Genomic DNA, 25,940 nt, shown 5'->3' on the forward strand with positions numbered 1-25,940 from the left:
GGCGTGTTTTTGTTACAAAGATCTCCGTATGAACATGCTATTCACACTTGCACAGAACCTCAGATTTTTCATAGTTACAAGGATGTCCCAGAAAGGAATTCAGTGCTGAATTTCTCTTCTCGGGAATGACTTATTTGTACATGACACAACCTGTGATGTCTAGAAAACACATAAAACATTCTTGAAAAGAAGTCATTTCCTCCCTGGACAAAGCCGTAAATCCTCTGACAACATAAAATCTACAAAAACAGAACAGGGACAGGGATTACGCATAGGAATACCTGGCTTGGTGTTGAAGTCTCTTTTCTTTGAACTATGAACACAGCTTAGACTACTGTAAACATTGACATAACCGAGAAAAACTCATGTCTCTAGGAACATGCGGTCTGAACATCTGAATGCACAGGAGGGCCTTAACGAGGTGCTCTCCTTACCTATTGATTTCAATTGATTTGTACACTCTCCATTCCACACTGGTGAAGATTTCCTTCTCCTGAAATCTACTGAGTGCTATTTCACTGCATGGCATGCATCTACAATCACTTTTTTTTCGCAGAAGAGACTTGAGCATGCATCAGTCTAATGGCTAAAGGAAACCTCTCCTGAACTCAAGCTGTTCCTCATATGCTTGATCTTCTATGTGAGCTGAAAACGCAAAGAGAAGAAAATTCTCAATCACAACACAAAACAAAGACAAATATCCCTACGGCTTCTATTAAGTGTATGTGTGGAAAGGCACTGTAGCTAATATGAGTGGAGCAAGACAGTGGTATGGGGCAGCATGCAGCAGATTTGCCATCTCAATCCTTTCTCAATGTCATTTCCAAGTGATAAATTATTACTGAACAACCATGCTAAAATGTACAGGCCTTGCTTTATTTTTAGGCTTCCATTTGGATGCCAAACTCTTTAAACATCACCCAAGTCTGGGAAACACTATTAAAAAAGAAACTGAAGCGTAGCCAAATTCTTAGCCTGTCACAAACATTGTATTCAATAGCTGTGGTTCGGTTTGCATTGTACTTGTGCGTCAACAAATACCCTAGAGAAAAGTGTGAATTTACATAAAGTGCAGTACTTACCAGGGATAACATTCCCAGAAATTGGGTGTGCACAACCCTTCTTTTCAGAAAAATGTTACCCCGAATTCAATCATGTAGGATAGCTACATCCCATTCATTAATACATTAAATTATGAACCATATATTGACAATAACCATAAATCAACTCAGTTGAAAAAAACAAACACAAAACAACCCCTCCCCCAGTAAATTTCATACTTTTCTAAGGCATGCATGCATTATTACGATAATCAGGTTCTAGCAAACACGTATCCTTTCTGTGCTATCTTAGCAAATTTGAAAAGGCATTTTTTGTTGAAATCAGTATCACATTTCCCATAAGTTTCGATGGAGAGAGGCTTTCACCTTGCTGTTGCAGGTTGGATAACAAGACAGATATCACGAGTTTTGCAACCCAGCTTTTTATGGTTGAATTCCAAACTGAGGTATTGCCACAAATAGCTGGACAAAGACGACAGGAAGTACTAAAATGGAGAGAGCTCAAAAGAATTGTTCACATTTGTTTAAAAAAAATGATTTCATAAATTCATCGTACAAAATAGGATTTGCAGACTCAAAAGCTTAACTATCACATTTTCCTTGTACTGGAAATTCAGATAATAACATTATCTACGATTGATATCTTCCTTACAGACTTAATCTTACTTCTCGGTTGACAGCAGGGCTTGCCAGATAGCATCTGTCTTCAAATACTTCAGAACTACACTGTCACACCACAGTCCGGTCAAACTGTACTCGTTCCTAAAGTAGAGAGCAACTTAGAGCTGCACTATTCATAAATACACATTTATTTTTCATTAGAAATGCATAATTACAGCATTTAAAAGCATTTTCCCCTAGAAAAGTAGTTAAGCAACAGTACAAACAAAATTGTTAGTCTTCTGCAAATACATTTGTCATTACACTGAACAGAAAACAACAGCAAATCGCTAATACTTGCAGTTATGGGATTTTTCTTTCTTTTTTTTTTTTTAAATATTTTCCATTTTTGTTATAAACACCATAGCAAATAAAAAAGCTGTTTAAACAGTGAAAAATATTTGAGCTCTTGATCTTCTATATGTGGTAAAGCAAGTATTGCAAAGCAGCAATACACTTCCTAAGATATTTGCAGACATTCAAATGGCGTATTTCACAGAAGAAATGACAGGATGAAACATTTAGTCTCACTGTTTCGTAATTAGTTCTCTTTCCAAAATTATCTTTTTTTTTTTCCTCTTTAAATATACCTAAGAGCAGGCCGTGTAATTTTTCTGAAGGGCACATTCTCAACAGCTGCAGTGACGTAGCTCCAATTGCAGTAAATGGGTCTGACTTATTCCAGGTGAGCACGAACAGATCATCAGAAACCCGTGATTTGCAGGAGATGTACGAGGTGTGACCAGTAGTCTACCAGGCATTTCCATTTTCCCGTTGCTGCATGAGGACTACAGCACTTAACTTCCCGCTGGGGTTCACTGGCATCTCGGTTCACACAGCTTGTCACAATTTTCTTATTGAATTTGGATTGCTCCGTGTTCTATCTGCATTTCTGGTTGGATTGCTGATTGAAGGGTATCGGCGCCCTGTAAAAGGAAACACGAGATCAGGAAATCAATATCAAAATATTTTTCACTGACGCAGCCAAAGGAACACGAATGGATTATACTAATACAAAGTTTCTGTGTGTACCAGTACAAAATCATCATGAGTAGCAACTCTGTGCCAGAGTTGAAGTGGGAACGTGCTTCAAAAGGCACCAGAATGACCAGAAGAACAGAATGGCTTCGTACAAAGACTAAGGAGACCAATGTCTTTCAGGCTGGAAAAAAGAGGGCTGAAATAATGAAATCATTAGGACCTATAAAATCACGAGTTGCACGGAGAGAGCAAATAGAAAAAGTTATTTAAAATTCTCTTCTCGGAAAGGATCCACCTCTTAAAAGAAACAAAAAGAAAGCTGTTTCTTGCCCAACAGGTGCTGATGCCATGGACGGTCTTCTCCCAGTACACCCCATGTGCTGGCAGCTCAGGGGCTACGAGCTGGAGCTGAACAGTGCCAGGGAAGAAAAGTCCATCAAGGACACTCACAGAAAGGCCTGAAGGAAGTCCCTGAGTGACAAAACCGTGGTAGGGAAGGACAGTACAATAATCTGTTTGCCCCATGCTTGTAATTTTCCCTGCTGGTGGAGGATACGGTCTAACAAACTGCTGACCTTACCCCTGCAGTCACTCCTGCTCTGTGTGAAATGGGAATACTGCTACCAAACTGACTTTTTTCCTCAAAATTCTTCCTAGAGGCCTCAGATTCTACTCGCTTTCCAAGCAAAAGCAGTCCTTCATGGAAGAATTTAAAGACAATGAAACAGCTTGAAGAAGTCTCATTAAGGATGAAATTGCCATGTACTTTGAAAGTATAATCCTGTAGCAAACTGTATTTTTAACCAAGTTAGTCAGAGTACAAAAAAATGGATTATCGAGCACGTCCCTCCTGTACAGCTATAAAATGAAGAGCATTTAAGAACAGCTGTATTGGCTTGGATAAAGTCCATCACACCCAATAATCCTTCCCCTGATAGCAGCCAATACCACGAGCATAGATAAACTACAAGAAAAGGGCAAGCACTTAATGATATTTTCCTGCACACTCCCACGGATTCCAGAGATCTGCCCTTGATGGATTTTCCCTCCATAAATTCACCTAATCGATGCTTTATATAATGTCCTGGATACAGAAGTGTTTCTGGGGAGATAGTTTTTTTTACAATTAAGTCTTGCCCGAAGCCTAGTATTGAAACCTGATGAACCACAAAAAAAAACAGGGATGGAAACTCAGCTGGATTTTCTGTCCTTTAGCTTTTATTATACCATCACTACTTATTTATTCAAACAAAACCGTTGGAGGTTCAAAGTTATAAAGCATTGCTTCTAAACTAAGATTTTGTTGTGAAATTTTTGCCCCATCTTTTTCCTTTGCTGCCAGTAATTGCACAGCACAATAATTTTTCCTATTCAACTTTATAGGTAATTTGGCATTTATTTACACATCCAATAAATTAGTGAGTAATTATGATTGCTAAATTTGTTAGCAGGTAAGTTTTAAAGTGGCCATCAAAGTTTTCTTTCATATTAGAAGGAAACTTTACTGAAGTAAAATAATTCCCAAATAATAGTCATAACAGCAATACTGAATATTTATCCAAAGTTCAGGCCAGAAGTAGAAGACAGCCCAAAGAGATTAGAAGAACAATTGAGGTTTGGAGTTGTGCTTTTTCCAAAGCTAATGAAATCTAACACCAATATATGAAATTTGAGCACAGAATTAATCCAAATATTCTCTGCTGTCATCACATTTTGTACTTCTAAATTCAGCAAGTTGGTATAAGCAAGTATACTGCTGAGACACAAAACCAAGCTAAATCTAAGTCTCGAAAAATAAATCTGGTCTCAAACTATGCCTCTGTATATGCATTTGCAATTGTATGCCTGCAAAAAAATGCTGTTATATTTATAGTTTGTGTTTATATATGCGCTTTAAGGGCATGAAGAGACTTTTGGAATACCAGCTATTAATAATTCTGTCTACAGTTAATTTGCAAATGCAAAAATCATGCTTCATATACTAAATTGAAGTGTGCATCACTATCTGCTTCAGCTGAAGTCAGAGAAGGGATTCATTTCAAATAGCCTCACTTTTACCTTCAGGCAGAGCTTTCAAGAAAAAGAGGTGCGAAAACTGGCGTCTTGTTTCAGACATTCAATAAAATTCATATTTGTGGTGTTTCAAGCATGGAATTTGCATAGGGCATGGCATCCAACTCAAGCAGATAATTAACTCCTCTTTACAAAGGATGAATTGATAAATAGATTCAAAATCACTGAGAACATCTCAGTACCTTGGCAAAGAAGCGTATGAAAACAGATAAAATCGTTTCTACAACCTGAGAGATCCATTTAAGACTTTTGCCTTCTGATAAAAGATCTTTCTAAAATGATGTACGACTATTTCAGCCAAAAACCCTACTGGGTTATTCATATAGCTCAGGGTAACGCAAATACCAAGTTGGTTTCTCCAATTCATTAACAGACCCTTGGTTTTCAGTTTGTGTAAACTGAGGAAATATTTATGGTAACCTTATTTTTAGTCTGTTTTTCCTTTCATACTCTTCTTATTTCACATTCCTTTTCTGTTTCTCTCCAGCTTTGTATAAATCTGTGGTTAACCACGATTTTAAAACCTAACACGGTGCAAAGTGTCTCTGAAGAGAAAAGTAGCTCCTTTGGTGGCTGCCAGCTGTGTGGGAGACGGATGCTGATGTTTACAACCCTAACCTCCTGCCCATCAGAGGTGGGAGGCAAGGAGGGAGGACAGGCCCAAGGAACAGACCCAGTCTGTGGACATTAAATTTGAGAATTTCCAAGGCCTGGGGTGAGGATAGCAGCATGTCAGGAGAGAAACACCTTGCTAGCTGATGCCTGTGTGCATTATTAATTGTGTGGGACCAGCAATGCATTTGGTACTTGAGGACTTTACCAAATTAGGCACAACCCCTGCAGCAACACTCTGGTTGTGTGACAACACAAGTGACTATGAATAAATTACTGAGGAGGCTTGAGGATACTGGTAACAGAGACAAACGTAGGTAAGGGGGAAAAGTGTCTGTTAAGGACTCACCTACACGAGGAGATTAGTGTATCACATGCTCGCGTGCCAGGCAGCCTACTCCTTTTTGGCAGGCAGCATCATTTTTCTGAAGAGCACTTTCTAGCATCCATGTGGGGAGTCAGCATGGACTGGGGCAACTCAGCAATATGTCAAGCAGCAGCATCTTTTGTTTGAGGGTGTAATTTGCTATTGGAATAGCTAATGTGCTCTAACTTCATACACCAAACTGACCTGTGGATTACCCTTCCCGTGGAAGAAGCACTCGGCACCTTAGTTTTGTGCACAGAAACTTTGGGCATGATTCCCTTGATTTCTTTTGCGATTTTTTTTTCCTTGAGAGACTGAATATCCAAAAGTTTGCATCCAGATCTGAATTCTCTACAGAACTGGGAATGTATCAGACAAAAATCCACTCTAAAATTGTCTGTTGAGGACAGCATTATATTCTGGCTAGCAGGCAAAAGTATTTTTCAAAACCACTAGGCATTCTCTAGAAAAGGAGCCCACTGCAGTTGGGCTCATGGAAGAATGAGTAACCATCTTCAGAAAAACTTCAGACAACTGTTTTAAGTCAGCATTCTCGTACTGTCACCAGACATGGCTTCAAGCTGATAGGAAGCTTTTTCTAGGCTCTGATACATGACAATTCAAACTGATTTTTTTTTTTTAAATACACCTCCTCCACCTTAAGTGAGACAATCAAGTGTTCACTTACAATTGCAAACATTGCAGCTCCTGTGGGAAATCCAGGCTGTGGATCAAAATAGCTGGAAAACTGCTGTCAGAAAGGGAATAACATTTTTAAAAGAAACCTTAGTCTGAAAAATACTTTTTGGAGAGATTCCGAGTAAGTTTTTCTCCATGTGCTGTAAACATAGTTCTCAGCCTTCAAGGGTGCAGAAAAACAGTGATGGCCAAAATAACTATTATCTTAGGGGCATTGAGCAAAAACATTGAAGCAGGAATAGTCAAAGACCATTTCATACCTTTAGGAAAATTATGTCTGTTATACATCGTTATTTTATTTTCTATGGGTTGGAAATAAGATCATAAACTTATTCGACACCATTCATGCCTTTAAGAAAATGATGTTTCTTACTGCAAAAGATTTTACAATTTTAGTTTGGAAACAGGATCATAAACTTATTTGGACTGCAGCATTTGTAAATAGGTATATAGCTCATCTGCCAGACATTTCAACCAAAGTAAGTACTTTGAATGATAAATATATAGATATATATAGTATATACATACATACACACACTCATACATACTTGACTAGTTGCAGAGTGGTCTGTCACTGGTGTGAGCTGCACATATTGGACTTGGATATCGCTGCCTTGGAGTGGGGATCCATCAACACCTCCTGACGCAGGCTCCGCAGACGCAACCGCTATCAGCTGAGCGCCCTGCAACACCTGCGAGCAAAGCAGTGGAGAAAGCAGCTTGTAAACAGCCATGATCAGTAACGCGTTATGAAACATCTAACTTAAAACAGATGCAAAATCAAAGACGACTAAAGAGAAACACAAGGAAACTTATCTATCAGTAAGAGTTACTTTAAAGCACATGGGTTTCCCAGAAGGACGTGGGACACACACGGAAAGATTCTCGTACAAGATGCTCGCTGCACTTTGCCTTACGAGACCTGGATTCTTGCAGCTCTTTACTGGAAGGATTAATAAGCACCGCACCCAGAAATGTTGAACTCTCAGATGATCCCTAGCACGAAACAGTCTGTATTCTACACGTACCAGCACTAGCAAAGAAATAAATCATCCTGGAGGCCTACGCTAAATATGTCAATTTTAATATTAATATATATTTTTTAAACACTAGAGTAATTTCATTTATTACCACATACAGAATGAGACAATTTTAACAACTAAGAACAATTAGCGTGCTAATCCCCCAGGCTAATTGCTATTATTCTCTGGCAGCACCCAATTCCCCTGGTTTTATTGTGAGTCCTACCTAAGGAAAAACATGACTTGTAGACTTAAAAAGCCCTGTGGGGGGGAAAAAATAAGGAAGCACTGCTTTTACTACATGATGTTGTAGTTGGGAAAACCGGTCTGCTTGTTCTCATCAGCCTCAGATGGACACAGGCAGCACCATGGGCTCAGGACCTTCGGTGCTCTGGTTCCTCGTATGAGCAGGCGGTGGGAAGGCAGCAAAGCTTTGCAGGCAGGGACCACTGGAGGAAGGTGGTTTAGAAACCTTTCTGCTTGGTTTTACGATGGTAGAAAGCAAGGGGGAAAAAAAACAGGCACATTTGGCTTCATTTTTATCCTCCTTGCACCTTCAGGTTATCAAGATCAAAGGGCAGAAGGCAGGTTTGTTGGGGGGAAAAAAGAGCTTCTTGCTCAGTTTTGCTTGCTTAGGCATGTGCTGCCTCCTTGCCTGGAAATGCCGTGCTCCTACGGCTGGGAAACATTTCAAAAGATTTCTCAAATCATTTTGGGATATTTTTATGGCAAACTGCTCACATCTAGGAACTCTGGCTTTCAAAAGGCTTAATAGTTACTGCCCTCGTGATAAATGACATCTTCGTAGGTGTTGAAAAAGATAACTGATGAAGGATTAACAATTCTGTTAATGATTATTGCAAATACCAAGTGGGATAGACCGAGCAGGTTGCACTAAGTGTGTGATAATGTCAATAGCACACAACCATCTTCCTGAATAATATTTTTACTGTTACATAAATACAGACTCGGAGCCAAGATACTTACTCTCACAGCCAAACGCATTCAACTTTTGACAATTTATTACGGCAGTGTTTATATTCCTATTGCACATGAAGGTGTAGATGTATGAATTACTGCTAATTAGCGCTCATGGTCTCTGTGAGCTCATGTGCTCTCCACATCTGCATTTGGACTGGTCAGGACTGAAAGTCCCCTGTGACCTCCAGCAAGCAAAGAACAGTTGATTCATCTAAAACCACTTGCTTAAAAACGTTATTGTTATCAGATTAATTTTAATTTATTCCTAAAAATGCAAATCAGAATGAAACTCATGTATGTAAACAACATTAAGTCCCCAAACTCATTTTGAAAATGCAGCTGAAATACACAAATTCAGTTTCCATATGCTGTGAACAGCGTATTTTTTTTTTTAACTAAGGTATTCAAACCACAGCAATAAAAAGATGTCTTTCAAACGAAGGGAAGAGAACAAAGAACAAAAATAACATACTTAACAAAAGTTTTTCTTAAAAGTATGATTTCTCAGCTGATCGGAGGGTGGGTGGCCATGAAGGAGTGGGCAGACCAGAACTTCTCCTGGGAGTGTGGGAGGCAGAAAAAGGTGACCTCTATAAACGACCTTTGGGGTGTTGTCAGCATTTTATAGGGATCTTGGGTGTTCTGAGATACAGCAGCACCAAGCTGCAGAAGGATGCTACGTTTTGTTTTCACAGGAGTAAGCAAAATTCTCGTGTCCTACAGTGTTTACTTTGGAACTGCATGGTACATATTGTCAGAACCACATCACGGTCTGTCCCATTGACCAGGTTTAAAATGTGTTTTATCTCATTAATTTCTGAAGCACAAACCTCAGAAAGGCTATGAACAACTGAACCAGCCCATCATTCTTGTATACAAACTGTTTTACAACAGTGAGGGGTAAAACTTATAACCAGCTTCTGCACTTTTTATGCTCTGCACTTTTTAAAAGACCTCACTTTTATAGTATAAAATCTGACTGTATTCAAGAATAGAGCAGGGATAGATACATGCACTGTGCTTGCCTTCCAGCTGTATAGCTTGAGAAAAACAGGTTGATAAATTAGAGAAAGGACAAAAAACAATTTGCAGCTGTTCAGTATTCAAGAATGGGAGGCAAGTGGGCACGTAAGACAGACTCATTGCCAAACTGATTGGGGTTGGCAAACCAGGTGATGGGATCTGCGTCGGATGTTGCACTATGTTTATCCTCCACCAAATGTCTTCTTCATTTATTTATTGTTTCCTACAGCTACAAAACATCCGGCTGTGGAACCGGATCTCGGTTTTTAGGGAGCAATGAAAAAAGAAGCACGATGACAGCACAATGCATGTTGTGAAGAAGAGACAACAAACTCCATCTAAAGAGCTTTTTAATGCTGGATTCACATAAAGCAATCAACTGTGGAAGACACACCAAGCAGTGCGGTTACTTTGGGGTTTAGGGAAAGTCATTCTTCTACCAGCATATTAGTTACAGAAAGAAAGCATGATAGGATGCTTGGATGCCAGCAAAAGAACATTTTTTCAAAAATGAGAACCATTTTGCTTCTTCAGGCTGCTCTTTGTTTATTTGTCATGCCCAGTCTACTTCTTGTATGTTTAAAATCGCTTCCAAAAAAAAAAAAAAAAAAATCAGTCTGGACTTCAAAAATTAAAAGCAGAAATATCTAATGCTGAAAAAGCCTTCTTCGTGTTCTCCGCCTCACACATGCTAACATTAATAGTTGTCTTATGTTCCCTTAAATACCACCTAGCTTGTGTTTGTGGCATAACCTGCACAGCTCCTGAAAATAAGATACAAGTGGATGAGAGCAGAAGGGAAGAACTGTCATCTTGATCAATCCTCTTTTTTATATATATAATTTATTTTTTTGTAAGAGTTTCGGAAATAAAGCTGGGTCTGTGATCACAATGGCACAGCACCTTGTGTTTAATCTGCTGAGCCAAAGAGGGATCAAACCAAGCTGAGGCTCAGCCTGCACATTTGATCCCTCTCCATGTGGCTGAGCACCTCTGTGTCGAACGTGACACAGTGACCTACAGCATGCTAAAGATACCACTTCACTAATCACTTTGTATTCATAAGATAACACAATTTACAAAGAATCCCAAGTGTACTCGGACAGGAAAACCCAACTGAACTGACATTAAAGACAACAATAAATTACATTTTCTCTAGGCGCTACTGGCAATTAAGATAAATTTATGATATTTCTCTCTTAACTTCAACATAAGCTAGAAGTTTATTTTGCTGCAGAACTAAGACTGAAGTCACACTTCCTAGTTCCCACACACAGAAGTATTGAGAAATGTTTTGTCCAGAAAAAGCCTAGCTCTGCTTGCATTTGTAAAACATCCTTCTTTCACAGTATGCAAAGTGCTTTATAAAAACAGATATCCCCATTTCTTTAACATAGAATGGTCCAAGAGGAAGAAATTCTCTCAAAATCACATGTTGACAGGCGGAGAGACAAACAAATGTGAAAAAGGACAGAGTCCATAGAGAGGTTTCACGTGGATCCAAACAAACTCCTCTAATCTGCAAGCCCATGCTTACCCTGATAAAAACAGGATTTAACTTCAGCCCGATAACTTCGGTCAGCCTCATTTAATAGTTTTGTTCTGGTTGCAAATGCCACAGATTTTATATGAAACTATAGCAAGGCTGCAAAAATTAAAGACATAAATGGATCGACAGCTGTATGTAACAGCATGAGTGGAGGAGCAGGGAACAGAGCCTTTAGCAAAAGGGGCAGGTGCAAGTATATGGCTTTTCTTTGGCTGCTCACTCAGCTCCCAGACCAATACTTTGTAATTAACTTTGTAATTCCTACCTGCCCTTGACCTTAAAATAAAGGAATTGTGCCACAACAATTAGCAATCTGCCCTGAAGATGAACTTCTCGTCCCAACTCCACTGGGCTTCCCTAACATCCTGCCTCCCTGCTCCAAAGCAGGTAACAGAATACAGTTAAACTGAGAAATAATAAACTTCACTTCCAACAGAAGCCATTAATTCACGCTCTGAAACACACAGAACAAGAAGCTTGATGGCAGCCCTCCCTTTCCCACAGGCACAAAACTGACATCCAGTTTCCCTCAAGCTAACTTGGGCAGGTGAGAGCTCAATCAACAGTAAGTCCTTACAATTAAGGAGCCTTTTTCCTTAAAAAAAATATATATGTATTTTTTTAAAGTAATTCAGGAGAATATTTGGAGAAAGGACGTGTTTGGTAATTTGTCTGATCTGATCTTCACAACCCTTCGTGTCCCAAGCCTTGCTTCCTAAAAGCTTGCCATGCTCCCTGGTGAAGACAACCTGCCCAAATTACAAGCACGGAAGAGCCCCTTCCCTCACTATATCCACCAGCTTTCAGAGTAAGCAAATGTTCCCTAACACCTTCAGAAAGAAATTTAAGTGTATTTCTGTTAGTTTTGATTTTAAATGGCCCTAGAAATGCCAGAAGGAAAAGTCTTTTGCTCAGATGTTCAAAATGAAGTGTGAACTCCTGGCATCGCTAGCGACTAACAGAACCGCAGTCTCTTTGACCACAAATTTATTTTCCTTCAAGTTCTATGGCTGTCGATAATACAGAAGAGCTGACAGGTTGGATAAAATGAGCTAAGGGACAGACAGATCCCTCCCATGCACTCAGTGCATGCCATGCCCACACACACGTTACCTGTCCCTCCTTACAACAGTTTTAACTCCCACCTATCCAACTGTGCTCCCACTGATCTGAACCTCTGTGTTGCTTTTCTGCTTCCCCCCTTTATTTTTTTTCTATCATTCTCTTTTCAAAGCCTTGATGGTGAGGAACATGCGAGACACTGAGCCTGGAGGTCCCAGCTTTCTATTTTTGGTTCCCTTTTCAGTGAGTTGCTTGCCATGTAAAACGTGGTAATAATAAAATTAGTAGTAATAATGAAAACCAGCGAGTTTCTCTGCTCTCCTCCTTTCCATTTTTGCCCATAACTAATAGTTCCATTCAACATTCAACTGCCAGGGCAGGAAATAATATTACTACTAATAAAAAAAGATTAAAATATAATAGGTTTTCCTTCAGTTTCTTCCAAAATCTTTCAAGCATAGTTTCCAACCATGGTTTAATTCGTATCACATCCTCTCCTGATTTTACTTATCATTGACAATTATTCTTCTAGATGCCCAAAACTTTTAAATTCATTCTCTAGACCCCAACCTGCAAAACCAGAAAGTAATTGGTTTGGGATAGCTGAAGTTTGTTTACAAAAATGAAAAATAAAAAGACATTCCTCAGGCTGGTCCTTGCCAGACTGAGCTTGCTAAAACACATTCTTGCTACTGTTGTCGTGTGCTTTTTTATTAATTTAGGCAGGCACATATGTTTGCCTACCTATAAAAATCTCAAAAACAAGACTCGCTGGGATTTTGGTGTCTTTTTGCCGTAGTTTCTTTCCATTGCTGCTTCAGGAATGCAATAAAAGTGGTCATTTCTTTAAAAAATGAGACTTTGAGTCACTGAAAGGGTGGTTGTTTATAGAAGGTTCACATCTGAAAATCCCGTAACATTTACAGACAGCAAGCACCATTTCAGCAAACCTTGAACAAAAGAAAAGAGTTGTGCATAGGAAAAAGGAAGGCCTTTGATGGCATTTGCTAGCTAAAACATTGATAAAAGGACAGTTTGGGCATAAAAGTGTATGGATAGCAATGGTTTTAAATGATTCCTAGAAAATAAAAAATAAAAACCTGTCTATCATCCTCCTACACTGTCATCATTGATGGTAATACCATGTGAATATATTCAAAGAGCAAGCACAGCTCCTTCCTCCAAATGCTAGGAAGCTCTGCTGATTAATATGTTCACTTAACTAAGATTCTTTTAAAGAATCTGATTCTTTTAAAGATTTCTTTCTGGAGCCTTAAGGCTAAGAACATCCACTGTACAGAGTGCCAATAAAGCATTTCTTTAGTAGGTTTACAGGTTTATAGATGTGTTTACCTGGGGAAACTGGGCTCTATTTAGCTGCAGGACATATATCTTTGTTATCAGAAAATCAGTGAGCTCCTTGAAAACTCAGAGGTTTGGTCTAATCAAAGGCTCAGTCACCTTGGCGTTTAATAAGGACTCCGGAACAGATGATGCAGAACGCCAAAAGACTGGAGCTGATGGAATAAAAGCTTGCTTCCTTTCACAAAGGCTTTTTTGGTTCCTAATTCCACTTGATGAGTCAGAGAAAGACCCAACACTAGGAAACAAATCCAGTATGGAATACACTACAGTCTAATGGAAATTTGGTAATCTGTCTCTTTAGGCTATTGGTTCAATTTAACCAAGGCCAACTGTATCAAAAGGCTCTTACCTGACAGTGGCTGCTGCTGTTATTTTGGTGATTTTACAGTCCAGTTCCAGTAAAATCAGCTTTAATGTATTAACACAACAAAAAGGAGTGGCAGCACGAGAAGGGATGACCTAACCTGTTGTCAAAGAAGCACTCACCTCCAAGTTAAGATCAAGCAGTATTACCCGAAGACCATAGCTACATTTGCACTGCATTTGCCTATCCCACACATACAGAAAATCAGAATGTGTATGGTCTGATAATGTATTATCTTCCCAGAACAATAAATTCCCGTTGAACTTTTAATCCTTCAGAACACGGAGTTGACAATCTGGACCCAAGGATCGCTACATCCTGCTGCATACTTTCCGTTCTATATTTAAAATTAAACAGTATTTTGATAGAATTATAAGACAGTTTTAGGACTAAGTTTTATCTTCCAAACTTTAAAAAAATATATTAACAGCAATAAAAGGCTGGAAGTTCCTCTTCCAAGAAGATAAGGAAGACAGATGGCCCCCAGTGTCTCAGAGAATAGCTGCAGCTTTTCTCTTTCAGTAACTAGTGATGAGAAGCACACAGAGGTATAAGTCAGTGCAGGGAAAACGCAAACCTTCCTTTAGATCACTTACTGGCAACCCTTTCTTAAGGGGAAGCCTCTAAATACATGGCCTCTAGCCTTCTTAAGGTGTATTCTTACTTGTGGTGTATGTCTGACTTTGAAGTACTGAGATAATAATAAGGCGAAGGAGAAGGCCAAAATATATACCACTGATGTTTTCTGTAAATCATTACGTATTTTAATTTCTTATTTTTCAAGCCAAAGTTACTCTAATTATCATTTCATTATTAGCAGCCTCACCACAAGAAAAGAAAGCCTCTGGGCTGCCATGTGCACTCCAATACTGTTTCATATCCAGCCACCAGAGAGCTTCCAGAAATTCACAGGTTTTTTACTGTCACAGAGGGCTGAGTCATTGTCTAGTTTGTCTTACATAGCTTAAACTAAAGATTTTTACATAAAGCAATCTCCATGAAAAGCACAACTGCTTTTCAGGCTACATCTCATTTAGAGGACACCCCATCTTTATTCTAAATGCTTCAATTAACTGAATACCTCGTAGCATCTTACAAACTGCCCCATCTTCTATGCCTTCCCTATATTCCTTGCAGGGAAAGACATGGGAGGTGAAAGAATATATTGCATCCTAGCAAGCAGGCCATCGAACCTCCAACATTATCACTTCTGCAGTATTTGTTCTTAGCAAAGCACATTGCTTTGCATCTGGCTTTATTAAAAGGCAGCTTGAGTCAATCATATCTGGTAATCTAGGTCAGAGTGCAAAGATGACCTGTTACTTTCATTACTTAGCATTTAATTACACTGCCATTACATATCGCTAATTATTAATTTTCTTTTATACCTTTCATTAAAATACTGAATAGCATTAATCAAAGATATTTGTGCGAAAACACTAGAAAATACAAATTGGAAGGTTTAAAATTACTTTTGCAATGTATCAACTAAATTATTTTGAATAAATTTAACCCTGACTACAACCGCTTGTGATAGAGCTACATTTTCAAATGATCACAAAGAATTACGCTGTCAGTCAAGCTCACAGAAACAAATAAAGTCTATTTTAAATGAAATAATGCTAATTTACATGAAGTATGCTAACATGTTTTAATTCTTTACCATGTTCTAAATTCTAAACACTTTCTTGCAACTGGGAATATTTATTGAACTAAAAACGCACCCATCATAATGTCTGTGCCCAGATGGGCTACATCAAGAGATCAAAGTGACTGATGCCAAATAATCACGGATTGGGCTACACCGAGAAGAAAAGAAAAAAAAATACAAGTTCTGATAGAGCCACTGGTAATGAAGTGATGACCAAAGTCAGAGTCCCTGAATCAAGTATTTGCATATTTGCATTTTCCACCCCCCCCACGCCACCCCAAAATCAAATTGCCCCAGTTACCTGTCCTCAACCACTGCAGTGTGTATGATAAGGGCTTTGCAGAAAATTGCACTGCAAGAACTTCAGTTAAAGTAATAAATTTGCTTTAACATCCCTATTTCTTTTAAAATAAAAGCATGTTTGATCTAATGTAACTGGAAATGATATAAAAAGGATTCGCTGCTCCTAAAGATTGTGATAGCATTCTGAAGGTAAAGATCTAGTTCATAAAGCTTAACTCTGAGTCATTCTTTACCCCAACAACCACCTGTACCTAAATTTGCTATTTATTTCCTACATAAAATGTGCCAATACAAAAATAAATTCAGCATATATAAAAGTCTAACATATAACCGCTCAGAGAGAGAGAGGAACACTCCCTGCTGTGTATTTCTAAGTGTGCTGAATTGAACCATGCAAAATGTGACCTTAAATCTGTCAAAACTTCATTAACTAACACCCCTGCAGAGCCATATAACCCAAAAGCACCTCCTTTAAATTCCCCAAACTAAAAGCCATGAAAACTGAAACTGATTTCAGCTCTACCAAGTGTGGAGAAATGAGGAGAATAATTCCAGCCTACATTTTTATCAGTGGCATTATTTCCTTGCGTAACAAATAATAAACCATCTCATCTGCTTGTGCTTTGAGCACATAGTACAGCGCAGCTTTACCCAGTAATGTCTACTCTGAGATTCCCTTAATGTGCCTGTGCAAATCCAGGAGAAATGCACAAACGCAAACTGCAGCTATTGTGGTTAGTTAAACAAACTTGACAGAAATCTCCGTCTTTTTGGTTAAAGTGGTTAGATTGGGCTAGGTAGGTGATGGCAAGCTGCAGCTCTGATAAGCACAGAGGGCTGAGATGCACAGAACTGGATCGAGTTTTTGAAGGGAAAAATGTGCAAGAGGTCCATCATCTTTATTAATATTCCCTGTGCAACTTTCTCTCTCTGTAATAATTTACCATAATTTACAAATAAATAATCTGGAGCCTTTGGAAAGTGTTCACATATAATTTGTTATATAAACTGGAGATACATAAGGGGCAGGGAAAAAAAACAAACAAACAATAAAAACAGTTCACATTGTCTTTTTTTTTTTCCCAAAAAAAAATGAACACCTGCTCTCACCAGCACACTCCCCTCAGCCATTTCCAAAGCATGGTCCAACTCCTGTAAGTGATCTGCATGCAGACTCTCCACAGACTAACAGCTCCTCTGAGAAGTGGGTGGTAATGAAGAAAAAAGGTAATCAGAGTAATTAAAGCTTTATCTTTGAACTATTACGCTGGTTGAAAGGGATGCAAATTTAATTACTATGAAATAAAAGCCTAAATCAAGCTTTGTATCATGCGATCTAAGTACAATGAGATTGTATGAAGTCTTATGTAAGTAGTTCAAATTTACACCAGCTTTTTTTTTTTTTAATTCATTGAACAATCAATTCCAAAGGTAAAATGACAATACCATACCCGCCAGCATCAGAAAATGGATACCAAAGCAAAGAAACGGGTATAGTCTCAAATGCTTTGGGGTCACATCTCACTGACATCAAGTGGGGTCCTTCTGTTCATTTTATGTAGAGCTAAACCCAGGCCCCATAAAATGATGTAAAATAAACCAAACCAAACCAGAGACTTTCACTGGAAATACACTTCAAAACTAGCACATGTGTAAAACTTGATTATAATTAATTGGCAGTTCAGCTGCAGATGTAATTTCAGTAAAAACTGCCTGGATACGGAAAGAAGAGTTACCTCATCTCAATGCACTGTATCGAACTGAAGAGGGTTGTAAGGAAATCTGTGTTGTACGTGACTCATCCTTTGTATGAAGATGCTCTCAGGAAATCACCCACCGAGGGAAGCTTCTCAAAACAACCCTGTGGTTAACTAGCAGCGCTCTTCAGATGGTGAACTTCCCAAACTGCAATCTACAATCTTATTTCAGCTGTTATAAAAAGACATTTTTGTGTATATTTACCTGCTGGAGTTCCCTCAGTCACAAAGTCTGGGTATTTCTTGCTCACCTTCTCCTCTAAAGGTGAGGCTCTGGTTACTCAATCTCTATTCTGAATCTCTTTTTAGGTTAATCAGCATGTTCCTTTATTCAAGCTACACAAGTGCGTATGGAAATGGGACTGCCAGATTATCAACCCACCAAGAATTATTTCCTACATCTCAACCACCTTTTGGCAAAAAAAGAGAAAAGGCAGAAATACATAACCAAGCATTTCTGCTCAGCTCAGCCTTTTACGTTCTGCTACAGCTTGCACAATCTTTTGAGTTAATTCACTCTAAGAATGGTAAAAATTATTCAAATCTATACAATTGCGACATTTTGCAATGAAATGACTTACTATCAGTAGTAAGTACATTCAAATCGATGGAACTACTTCCAAAAATAAGATTTTTCAAGAGCAGACAATTATGTGTCCCTCCAATAATTCACTATTTTGAGAATAGTAAAGAAGCTTTTGGCGTAATTTTTTTTTTCCAATAGAATGTTATTTTTGGGCTTTAGTCAACATACAACTGAGTGCTATTAAGAAACGGTTGGACAGTTCAGAGAAAAATACTACAGTGTCAAAGAAATCTTACTAAGCTGTAGCTGCCGAGTGCAAAAGCTCAAGAAAAGTCAGACGGGGGTGACCCAGACTCCCTCCGACTGACCGGCACTGATAAAGGTTATTCAAGTGAATAATAAATGGTGACTCACACAGCATCTGGCCGGTGGGAAATTTTTTGTTGTGACATAACCTAGCCAAGAGGGAGAGGATCACTTAGTCCTCCAGGGCTGTCTTCCTTTACATTCTTGTGTGACAAGTCCCCGCTAGCCTGTAAACGTAAATATGGCTTTAAATGTCACCCCGCTGGTCTCGTCCGCCAGCCCCAAATTCCTGCTGGGATTAGTTATGCTTAAAACAGAAGGTCAAGATAAATGCTGAAGTACTTAGCTTTAAGACAAACGTATACCACGAAATTCTGCTAAAGTCTTCAGCCAGCTTCAGCAGAAATAACATCCAATCCTTTCATAAATAACTTCAGAGCAGAATTTGGGCTCTCGGTGCTGCTGAGAAGGTACATCCCCACCAATGAGACCAGTAGTAAATATGCCACTTAAAAATAACACGACCGGATCGCTGAGGATCTACCAGAATCGCAGACATCTGTTATTTTGCTTGAAAACGTCTAAAACAATTTATCGGTTTCCACTCGGAACAGGGACTTTGCTTTGATTCCAGAAAGAAAAGACATTCGGGGGGGAACTGCAAATGTTTACATCATAACTGGCAGCGACTTTTTTTTTTTTATATTTTTTGGTAAGTACTAGCAAAATAACATCTGAAAGTTTGGCTTTTGTTGCTCGGGTAACAAAACACTGCTCCTACCATACACTGCAGCTCCTATGAAGTCGGAGAACTGTGGATGGGGGAAAAAAAAGCACATGTGACAATGGCACAAAGCCTTTTATCCTCGGAGGAACAGAAGAGCTATAGTATTGCAACGTTCAGCAAAAAGTCCTAAGGAGAAGAAAATGAATGTGCTACCTCCTACACTTTAATTACGAAATGATGTAATCAGCTCCATTTGTATCAATCAGAATCAGAGGCGCACAATGGCTTCGGAGGAGAAAAAGGGCAGGAGCAGCCACGGGAGGAGTTAACTGTAACCCTGCCTGAGCCATAAATCAGGACTTGGAGACAGGTATAAGCAAGTAGCTGTCAATTAAAGAACGCTCAAGAAAGAAAGTGGCACTCGTGGGAATTGCCGGAATTACATTAATAAGTTTCTCACAGAAGACACAACGCCGCAGCTATAACGAGCCCCTCGATGAGCCCGGGACGGAAGGGAAGACGTTTCCCATTTGCATAGGCAAGAAGGGGAGATGGAACTTGAAAGTCTCGTGGCCTTGGGTTTTGCTTTTTCACCCCAATCTCAAGGAATGCCAGAGCTGTAGGACACAACTACCAGGAGTTCTGCTCGTGTTATAGCAGGGTGTAAATGTGCATGGGCAGTGCAGAGCCCAGAGCCACGGTTTAGGGACACGGACACTGAGAGAGAAATGGATATGCAGGTCATAAAATTGCAATTACTTTCTTAGCAAGTGTCAAGTGTCTTAGTTAGTAACACGTGCGTACTTACGTGCTCATCAGCTTATGTTTTGAATTAAAGTCACATCAGGTTGGCTGTTAAAGGCAGCTGCTCGCCCCGACGGCTCAGCGCGAGGAGGAGGAGGGAGGGAGGCAGGCTGTGCCGCCGCGCTTGACAGAAGACCTCAATTTCTATCCCACAGCCTCAAAGATAAGTGCTCTATGCAAACGTGCTGCAGTCAAATCATTTCCATGCACGACACCCTTCCAGTTATTTAAAAAAGAAAAGGATGACCAAGAATGAATACATTCAAATACAAGGCCCTAATCTACCCACGTACACAGAAAGATTAAAAAGAAAATCTTTTTGAAAGTCCCCAAACTGTAATACAGAAATGTTAAGCTTGTAAAAGTGGATGCTTGCAAGCTCCCAATTCTCTTCTGACACAGAAACGCATGAGATTAAGCTACTTCTCCACACCCAGAATTTAGGCTACAAACAAACAGGAGGTGGTTATTTTAGAATGAAAACCATACAAAACACCTGGACTTCTCACAATACCTGTACAGAAGATTACAGGATAATGGTAAGATGAGAATTAACATACCCAGCTGGAGCTCTAATCTTGGCTTTTATCTAACTGTAAAGCTCACGTAAAGAGAATCCAAAATAACAGGAACTCCATCTACATCACTGAAATTATTAGCACTGAAAAAGACAGCGTCACGGTAAACAGCTCGGTTTGTTCCAAGGAAGACCAAAAGTAAAAGCAGATGTAATATGTATGGTATAAGCTCTGTATCATGTTTCATCTCCCCCCCCCACAAAAAAAAATAAAAAAAATTTCATGTCAAAAATATTTTCAGACAATAGCTCTCAAACAAAAACAATTAGGAAAAGATGATTGATTCCTTTTATTAAGCTGGACGTTCTTTCTTATAAGCACTGTCATTTTTAAAACTCCAATCTTTTTGACAAATCGAATAATATGTTCGAGGAACACAAATCGCCCTCCTCTGATTTCAATCGCAGCTCACAGATAAGACATCAGCTCTATGGACTCCACGGGAAGCCTTATCGTTTCTGCTCAGCTCGTCCATCAGAAGCGCCCTGCTCAGCCAGGCAGCCTCACATGTGCTTTCTCTTCAGCCGGAGCACTAAGTGGACAAATGTTTATAATACCCTGGAGAAGAGCCTGGGAACTGGTGCTTCTTTCACACCAGCCTTCGCAAGGCTGGAAACATGTTTTTTCTAATTGAAAGTCATAAAATGAAAATGAATCCTAACAGAGTGGCAGTTTGTTTGAGTAAGCTGCGTACTACATGTTACGGTAATGCAGATGAGACTTTCTCAATTTTGCAAATGAATTCTTGGTTCCTGAATTAATTTCCTCCTTTATTTATTTTGCTCAAGTTGGAGCCAGTAACCTGACATTTAAGAATTATACAAATTCTTTAAAATGTGAATTGCCAGCTACATTCCAGGTTGAGAACACAAGGGAAATCCTTTTTTTTTTTTTTCATTTCCCTGATAGTGATTTTCAAAATTAATTTTTTTGCTTGCATGTATTAGCCCTCGGCATGAAGTTCTGCAACGCTGGGAAAGCATTTTCAGAGAAACTAATGCTACAGATGATAACCAAGACTCAGCTGTTTAAATTCTGAACAAAGAAGAATAAAAAGCGGTTGTTTATCCACTTCACTTCCTGCACTGCTTAGAAAACTATATCAAGTCATTCTAAACACATTAGGTAACACACACACACTGTTCTGCTATAAATCATTAAAATCGCTTTGTTTGGGGGGAGGAAAACAATTGGCACAGTAGTTGAGTGCCTGTTTTCCCTTGTGAGTTAAACTTCAACCATATGTCTACTGTCAGGGCAATTTTACCCTTCACGAACACCAGGCCCGGGACTTCTCCAAGGTTTTGTGCTCTTATCTGTGTCCGCTGTCGTTTATTTGCCCATTCTTTCCCATTGTTTGCGTTCGTTTTCCACTCCAGCGCTACCCGTGGCAGGTGATTACCGCGGGATGTAATTACAGCAGCCACCCATCGGTATCGCAGCCCCCAAATCCTTCCCCGCTTCGCTGTAGGGCCGAGGGTTTCACCCAGGTGGAGCTCCCAGACATTAATGGCCCGTGGCTGAACTTGAATCGGGGTCTCGCACACGGCAACGAATTTTGCTACCAGCTGAGCCTCCAGGCCAGCCAAAGGTCTCTTCTGTCTGAAGGGATATCCAGAGAGCATTTGCATACATGTTCAATTTTCCGATCATCGTTGGGATTTTTTTTTTTTTTTTAAATACATTTTTTGAGCATCTCTCAATTTGATTTTTTCTATTTTTTGGTGAGAAAAGGGAGAGGAAGATGGAGTGTGAATTTGAAGCAGACTTCAATGAAAGCTCTGGACCCAAAGCTATTGTTTTCTTAGAGCACACATCTGGTTTTCCCCAGCATACTGCCAGTTCTGTAACTCCCTTTAATACCCAGCTGGGATAATGTAAAACTAGCATATAACCTAAAATAAATGCTAGAAGCACATTTTTTCGTTCGGTAATACTTGTATGCATTAAGTTCAACTTGCCTAGTGTTCTGCCCACATACCGAAAAGTTTGTCTCAATGAAGGGGGAAGAGGGAGGGGAAAATCGCGCCCCGACCCAGGCACTGTGCGTGTGGCCACGCAACTGGAAACGACAAGGAAAGCTCACCAGAGCGGTATAAAATCTTGCTTTTAAAAGGTTAAAATTACTTCTTTTTTTACAATCGAAAGGCGAGGTTTTAAAGCACAGACATTTAAAATGCGGTTTGCTCATAACATCAGAAAGAAATTATCAAAGAGTCTAGCACTAGCATGCTGCAGGAATGTTCCCCGGGCTGTTGACAATCTTTTCCCTGACCAGCTTGAAACTTTCTTCTTTCTAGTCCATGGGAAGTAAAACGTCTGGTTCGAAATTTTTTTTTATTCTTAGGAAACTAAGCATGCTGCCGCGCATGGAGGAAATTGCTGAACAAAGAGTGCTGAACCTACAGACCACTCTTTTATATAAAAGCATCTTCTTTTGGTGACTTTGATGGCCAAAACATAAATCAAAAGGCAGGCAGCAATAAAAGTGACAGCCTGATAATGTTCTCCCGAAGGCTGCTGGTAGGTAAGAATGAAGCAGGTATCGCAGCGAGCTCAGTTTGAAAGCAATTGGTAAAATGGAACTAAAGGAGCTTAAAGAAGGGTCCGTAAAAGTTATTCGCTCCCCCAGTCCATTAATGCATGAATTATTTTGATTTAGACTCTCAGATTTTTATTCAAACAATAATTTTACATCCTACAGCCTAAGTCTGACTCTGTATGGCTGGCTGTTCTTATGGAAATGAATAAAGGGCTTAAAATGAATTCAGCATTTTAGAAAAAAAAAACATTTGGACTTGATCAAATCTGGTCCTGATACAAATTACAGTACTTACAAACCAGATCTGCAGTCCTCACGTGGTTTCGGAGACTGTCTTGGGAACATGAAACGCCAAGATGCTATTAATACAAAGATTCCATATAGCATGCACTCTAAAAAGCATTATTTTCATGTCTCATACAGAGCAAGCTTTTTTTTTTTTTTTCTGAAAAAATCAACATTAGGCAAACAGACCCAGACCATTAAGGCAGCCATCCTGAATGACCCCGCTGCCGTGTACCAGGCAGGGGGACTGCCGGCACCCACTGAGCTGCTCCCGCTGAGCAACAAGCACAGGCTCGGGCCCTAAAAGCACGGCTAGTAAGGGAATTTTGGAAATATTTCCTCTTACATTTGTAAATCCTTCCCAACCACCGATACGTTCTTGGGAACCTATTTTCTTCCCAGGCACCAGCTTTTGCTTTAGAAAAATCCTTGCATCTAGCTGCAATCACAACAAAGTGCGAGGACTCCAAGTGGCATACCACAAAAGTTGTCTCGTGACCTCCATTACATTCATGTTTCATGCTTTGAGTTGCTTTTATGGGGGAACGGGAGGAAATAGGGGTTAAGGAGAAGGAGGTAGCAAGTGCTGCTTAAGTACTTTCCACAGCAAGAAGATAAAAGCTTAGGAAAGAATAAAGGGGTAAAACAGAACCTCCAAGTGGGCAGAGTATTTATAGCTTACAAGTGATTCCCTCTGATGCTCTACTTATTTATTTACCTACCGATGTGCCTACTGCATTTTCCCACATGTACAATTCAGAAATTACATCACACAAAACACAAAGAAACCCGTTATATAGGAAAAATAAGCCACAGAGGAGATGAGCAACGAAATGCCTCTGGAAAAGACTCAGTTAAAAATGTCTTCTCCTTTCAACCACAGTCAGCTCAAGAAAACTCTTTAGTAATTATCCATCTTAGCATTTGAGATAAATAATTAACTATTACACGTTACAGTATGTGAGAAGCCAGTGTTATAAAACAGCAATAATGGTTAATAATTCGATTTTAAAATTTCAGTATTGGCAGCCAGGATCTAACAGGCACATGGTGAACAGCTAAACTTTAACAGTTCAGAGAGTCTACGCTTTGTGAAGAATGTAATCTTCAAAATACAGGCAAATGAACATTTCTAGCCATGTTCATAACAACGACAGCCTCCTATATATGACCAACCAGGGATTTCATTTAATTGCCCGAGTGTGCAGACAGACAGCTGGAAATAATGAGAAGAAGATGGCTCCGAAGTCGAACGCACGAGCTACGCGTGGCGAACGCACAGCACCTTGCGCCAGCAGGTTTGCCACGTGCAGATCACACTCAGCATCTTCCCCCTGCTAACACAGAGAAGAAAACTTCTGCATCACCCAGGGGTGAGCCTCTGCCTGCAGTCCCCAGATTTTTTTATTAGGGCTCAATGATACAGCGCTTTGCTTCTCTGCACAGCTGGGGAGCAGCCCTGAGCAGAACAGCGAATTCGGATTTAGTTTTTGCCTCTAAAAACCAGACAAATCTCACTTGCCCTTTCAGCCTGCAGCTTATCTGCAGAGTTTTCAGCTCTTCTGCCCTTCTGAAGCTCTGTGCATCTCCAGAAGAGCCGTGGCAAACATGAGCACTCTTCTGGCTAATGACCTCCTGGATTGCTGGCCACGGGTCCACGCCAGACTTTTGCTAAATACTGTACGAATGCCAAAATGTCAAGAGGTAGCTCAAGGAAAAAAGCAACAGCTTTTTTGGTGAGATACCCATAAATAACACTTACAAAAGAAATACTATAATTTGAACCTTTGACAACCTCTGGTATTTCTATACTAGGTTCAAAATGTGTCGCAGTGCTGATTCCTGCCATTGTAAAAATGCTCTGCCTTTGTGAACCAAGCTGCTGGTGACATTTGCTGTGGTCTTTTCTGAGAGCCCCACAGCCAGTCCTACAAAGAGCTCCTTTGAGAGCACGAGCAAGCTCCGCACAGATTGATGCACGTCTTCGAACCGTTGCAGATCTCATTACATAAAACACAGCTCCAGTTGCTGACATTCATAAATGAATTTCTAGTGCATTAGGGCACAGGAAAACAGTTACATTACACAGTTCCCTTTGGGCTTTTCAGGGTGTGTAACGAGCAAGGGGGTGAGACAGCAGCCACCTACCGAAACAGAGCAGCTCTGTCGCTTTCCTCATGCAATATACGATGCTGTCCTGAACAAATCCCTTTCTACTTCTCAACAATAAGCAAAACTATAAATTAGAACCCTTATTAACATTACCACTGCCACTGGTTACTTCTTCAAGACAGGTAACAAGTGCTAATCTTCATGAAGGCGAAGGTTAAATTAAAAAAAAAAAAAAAAAACAAACAGTTAACATTGCAAAAAATGTCTGAAATTTCTTATCTTGTTAATTACAAGGAAATCAGGAGTACTTGGACACTGCAAACAACAAAATGGCTCTGTACTGAAAAGGGATAACATGAAAATTACGTAGTGTGGACACAGGTACAATGATGGCCCAAAATGAATCTGAAAACGTTCATTCATATGCAGGGAATGTGTATCTCAGCCTTCATACACATTTCAGCTATCTATCTATCTAAAGAATCTGAAGTAAGGATGCAAAGAGACACAAATTCCATTAAAAAGATTAA

At 39.6% G+C, this 25,940-nt stretch overlaps 1 protein-coding gene across 5 annotated transcripts in view; it reads right to left on the reverse strand.

Annotated features, from left to right (window-relative positions):
• Positions 1 to 584: 584 nt before the first annotated feature.
• BANP (BTG3 associated nuclear protein) overlaps positions 585 to 25,940 on the reverse strand; it is a 146,135-nt gene continuing 120,779 nt past the window's right edge. For 3 of the 5 annotated variants that reach the window (XM_084294627.1, XM_084294625.1, XM_084294626.1), the window contains exons 12-13: positions 7,002 to 7,145; positions 963 to 2,647 (exon numbers count right to left, since the gene is read on the reverse strand). In XM_084294627.1, coding sequence (XP_084150753.1) covers positions 2,576 to 2,647; positions 7,002 to 7,145 — 216 coding nt within the window. In that variant the 3' untranslated portion in view covers positions 963 to 2,575. Of the gene's footprint in view, positions 646 to 962; positions 2,648 to 7,001; positions 7,146 to 25,940 lie in introns of those variants that run through there. The other 2 variants (XR_014618824.1, XR_014618825.1) reach the window with 2 other exon arrangements.

The sequence above is a fragment of the Netta rufina genome (genome assembly GCF_964035555.1).
Source record: "Netta rufina genome assembly, chromosome: 13".
Classification (NCBI taxonomy): Eukaryota; Metazoa; Chordata; class Aves; order Anseriformes; family Anatidae; genus Netta; species Netta rufina.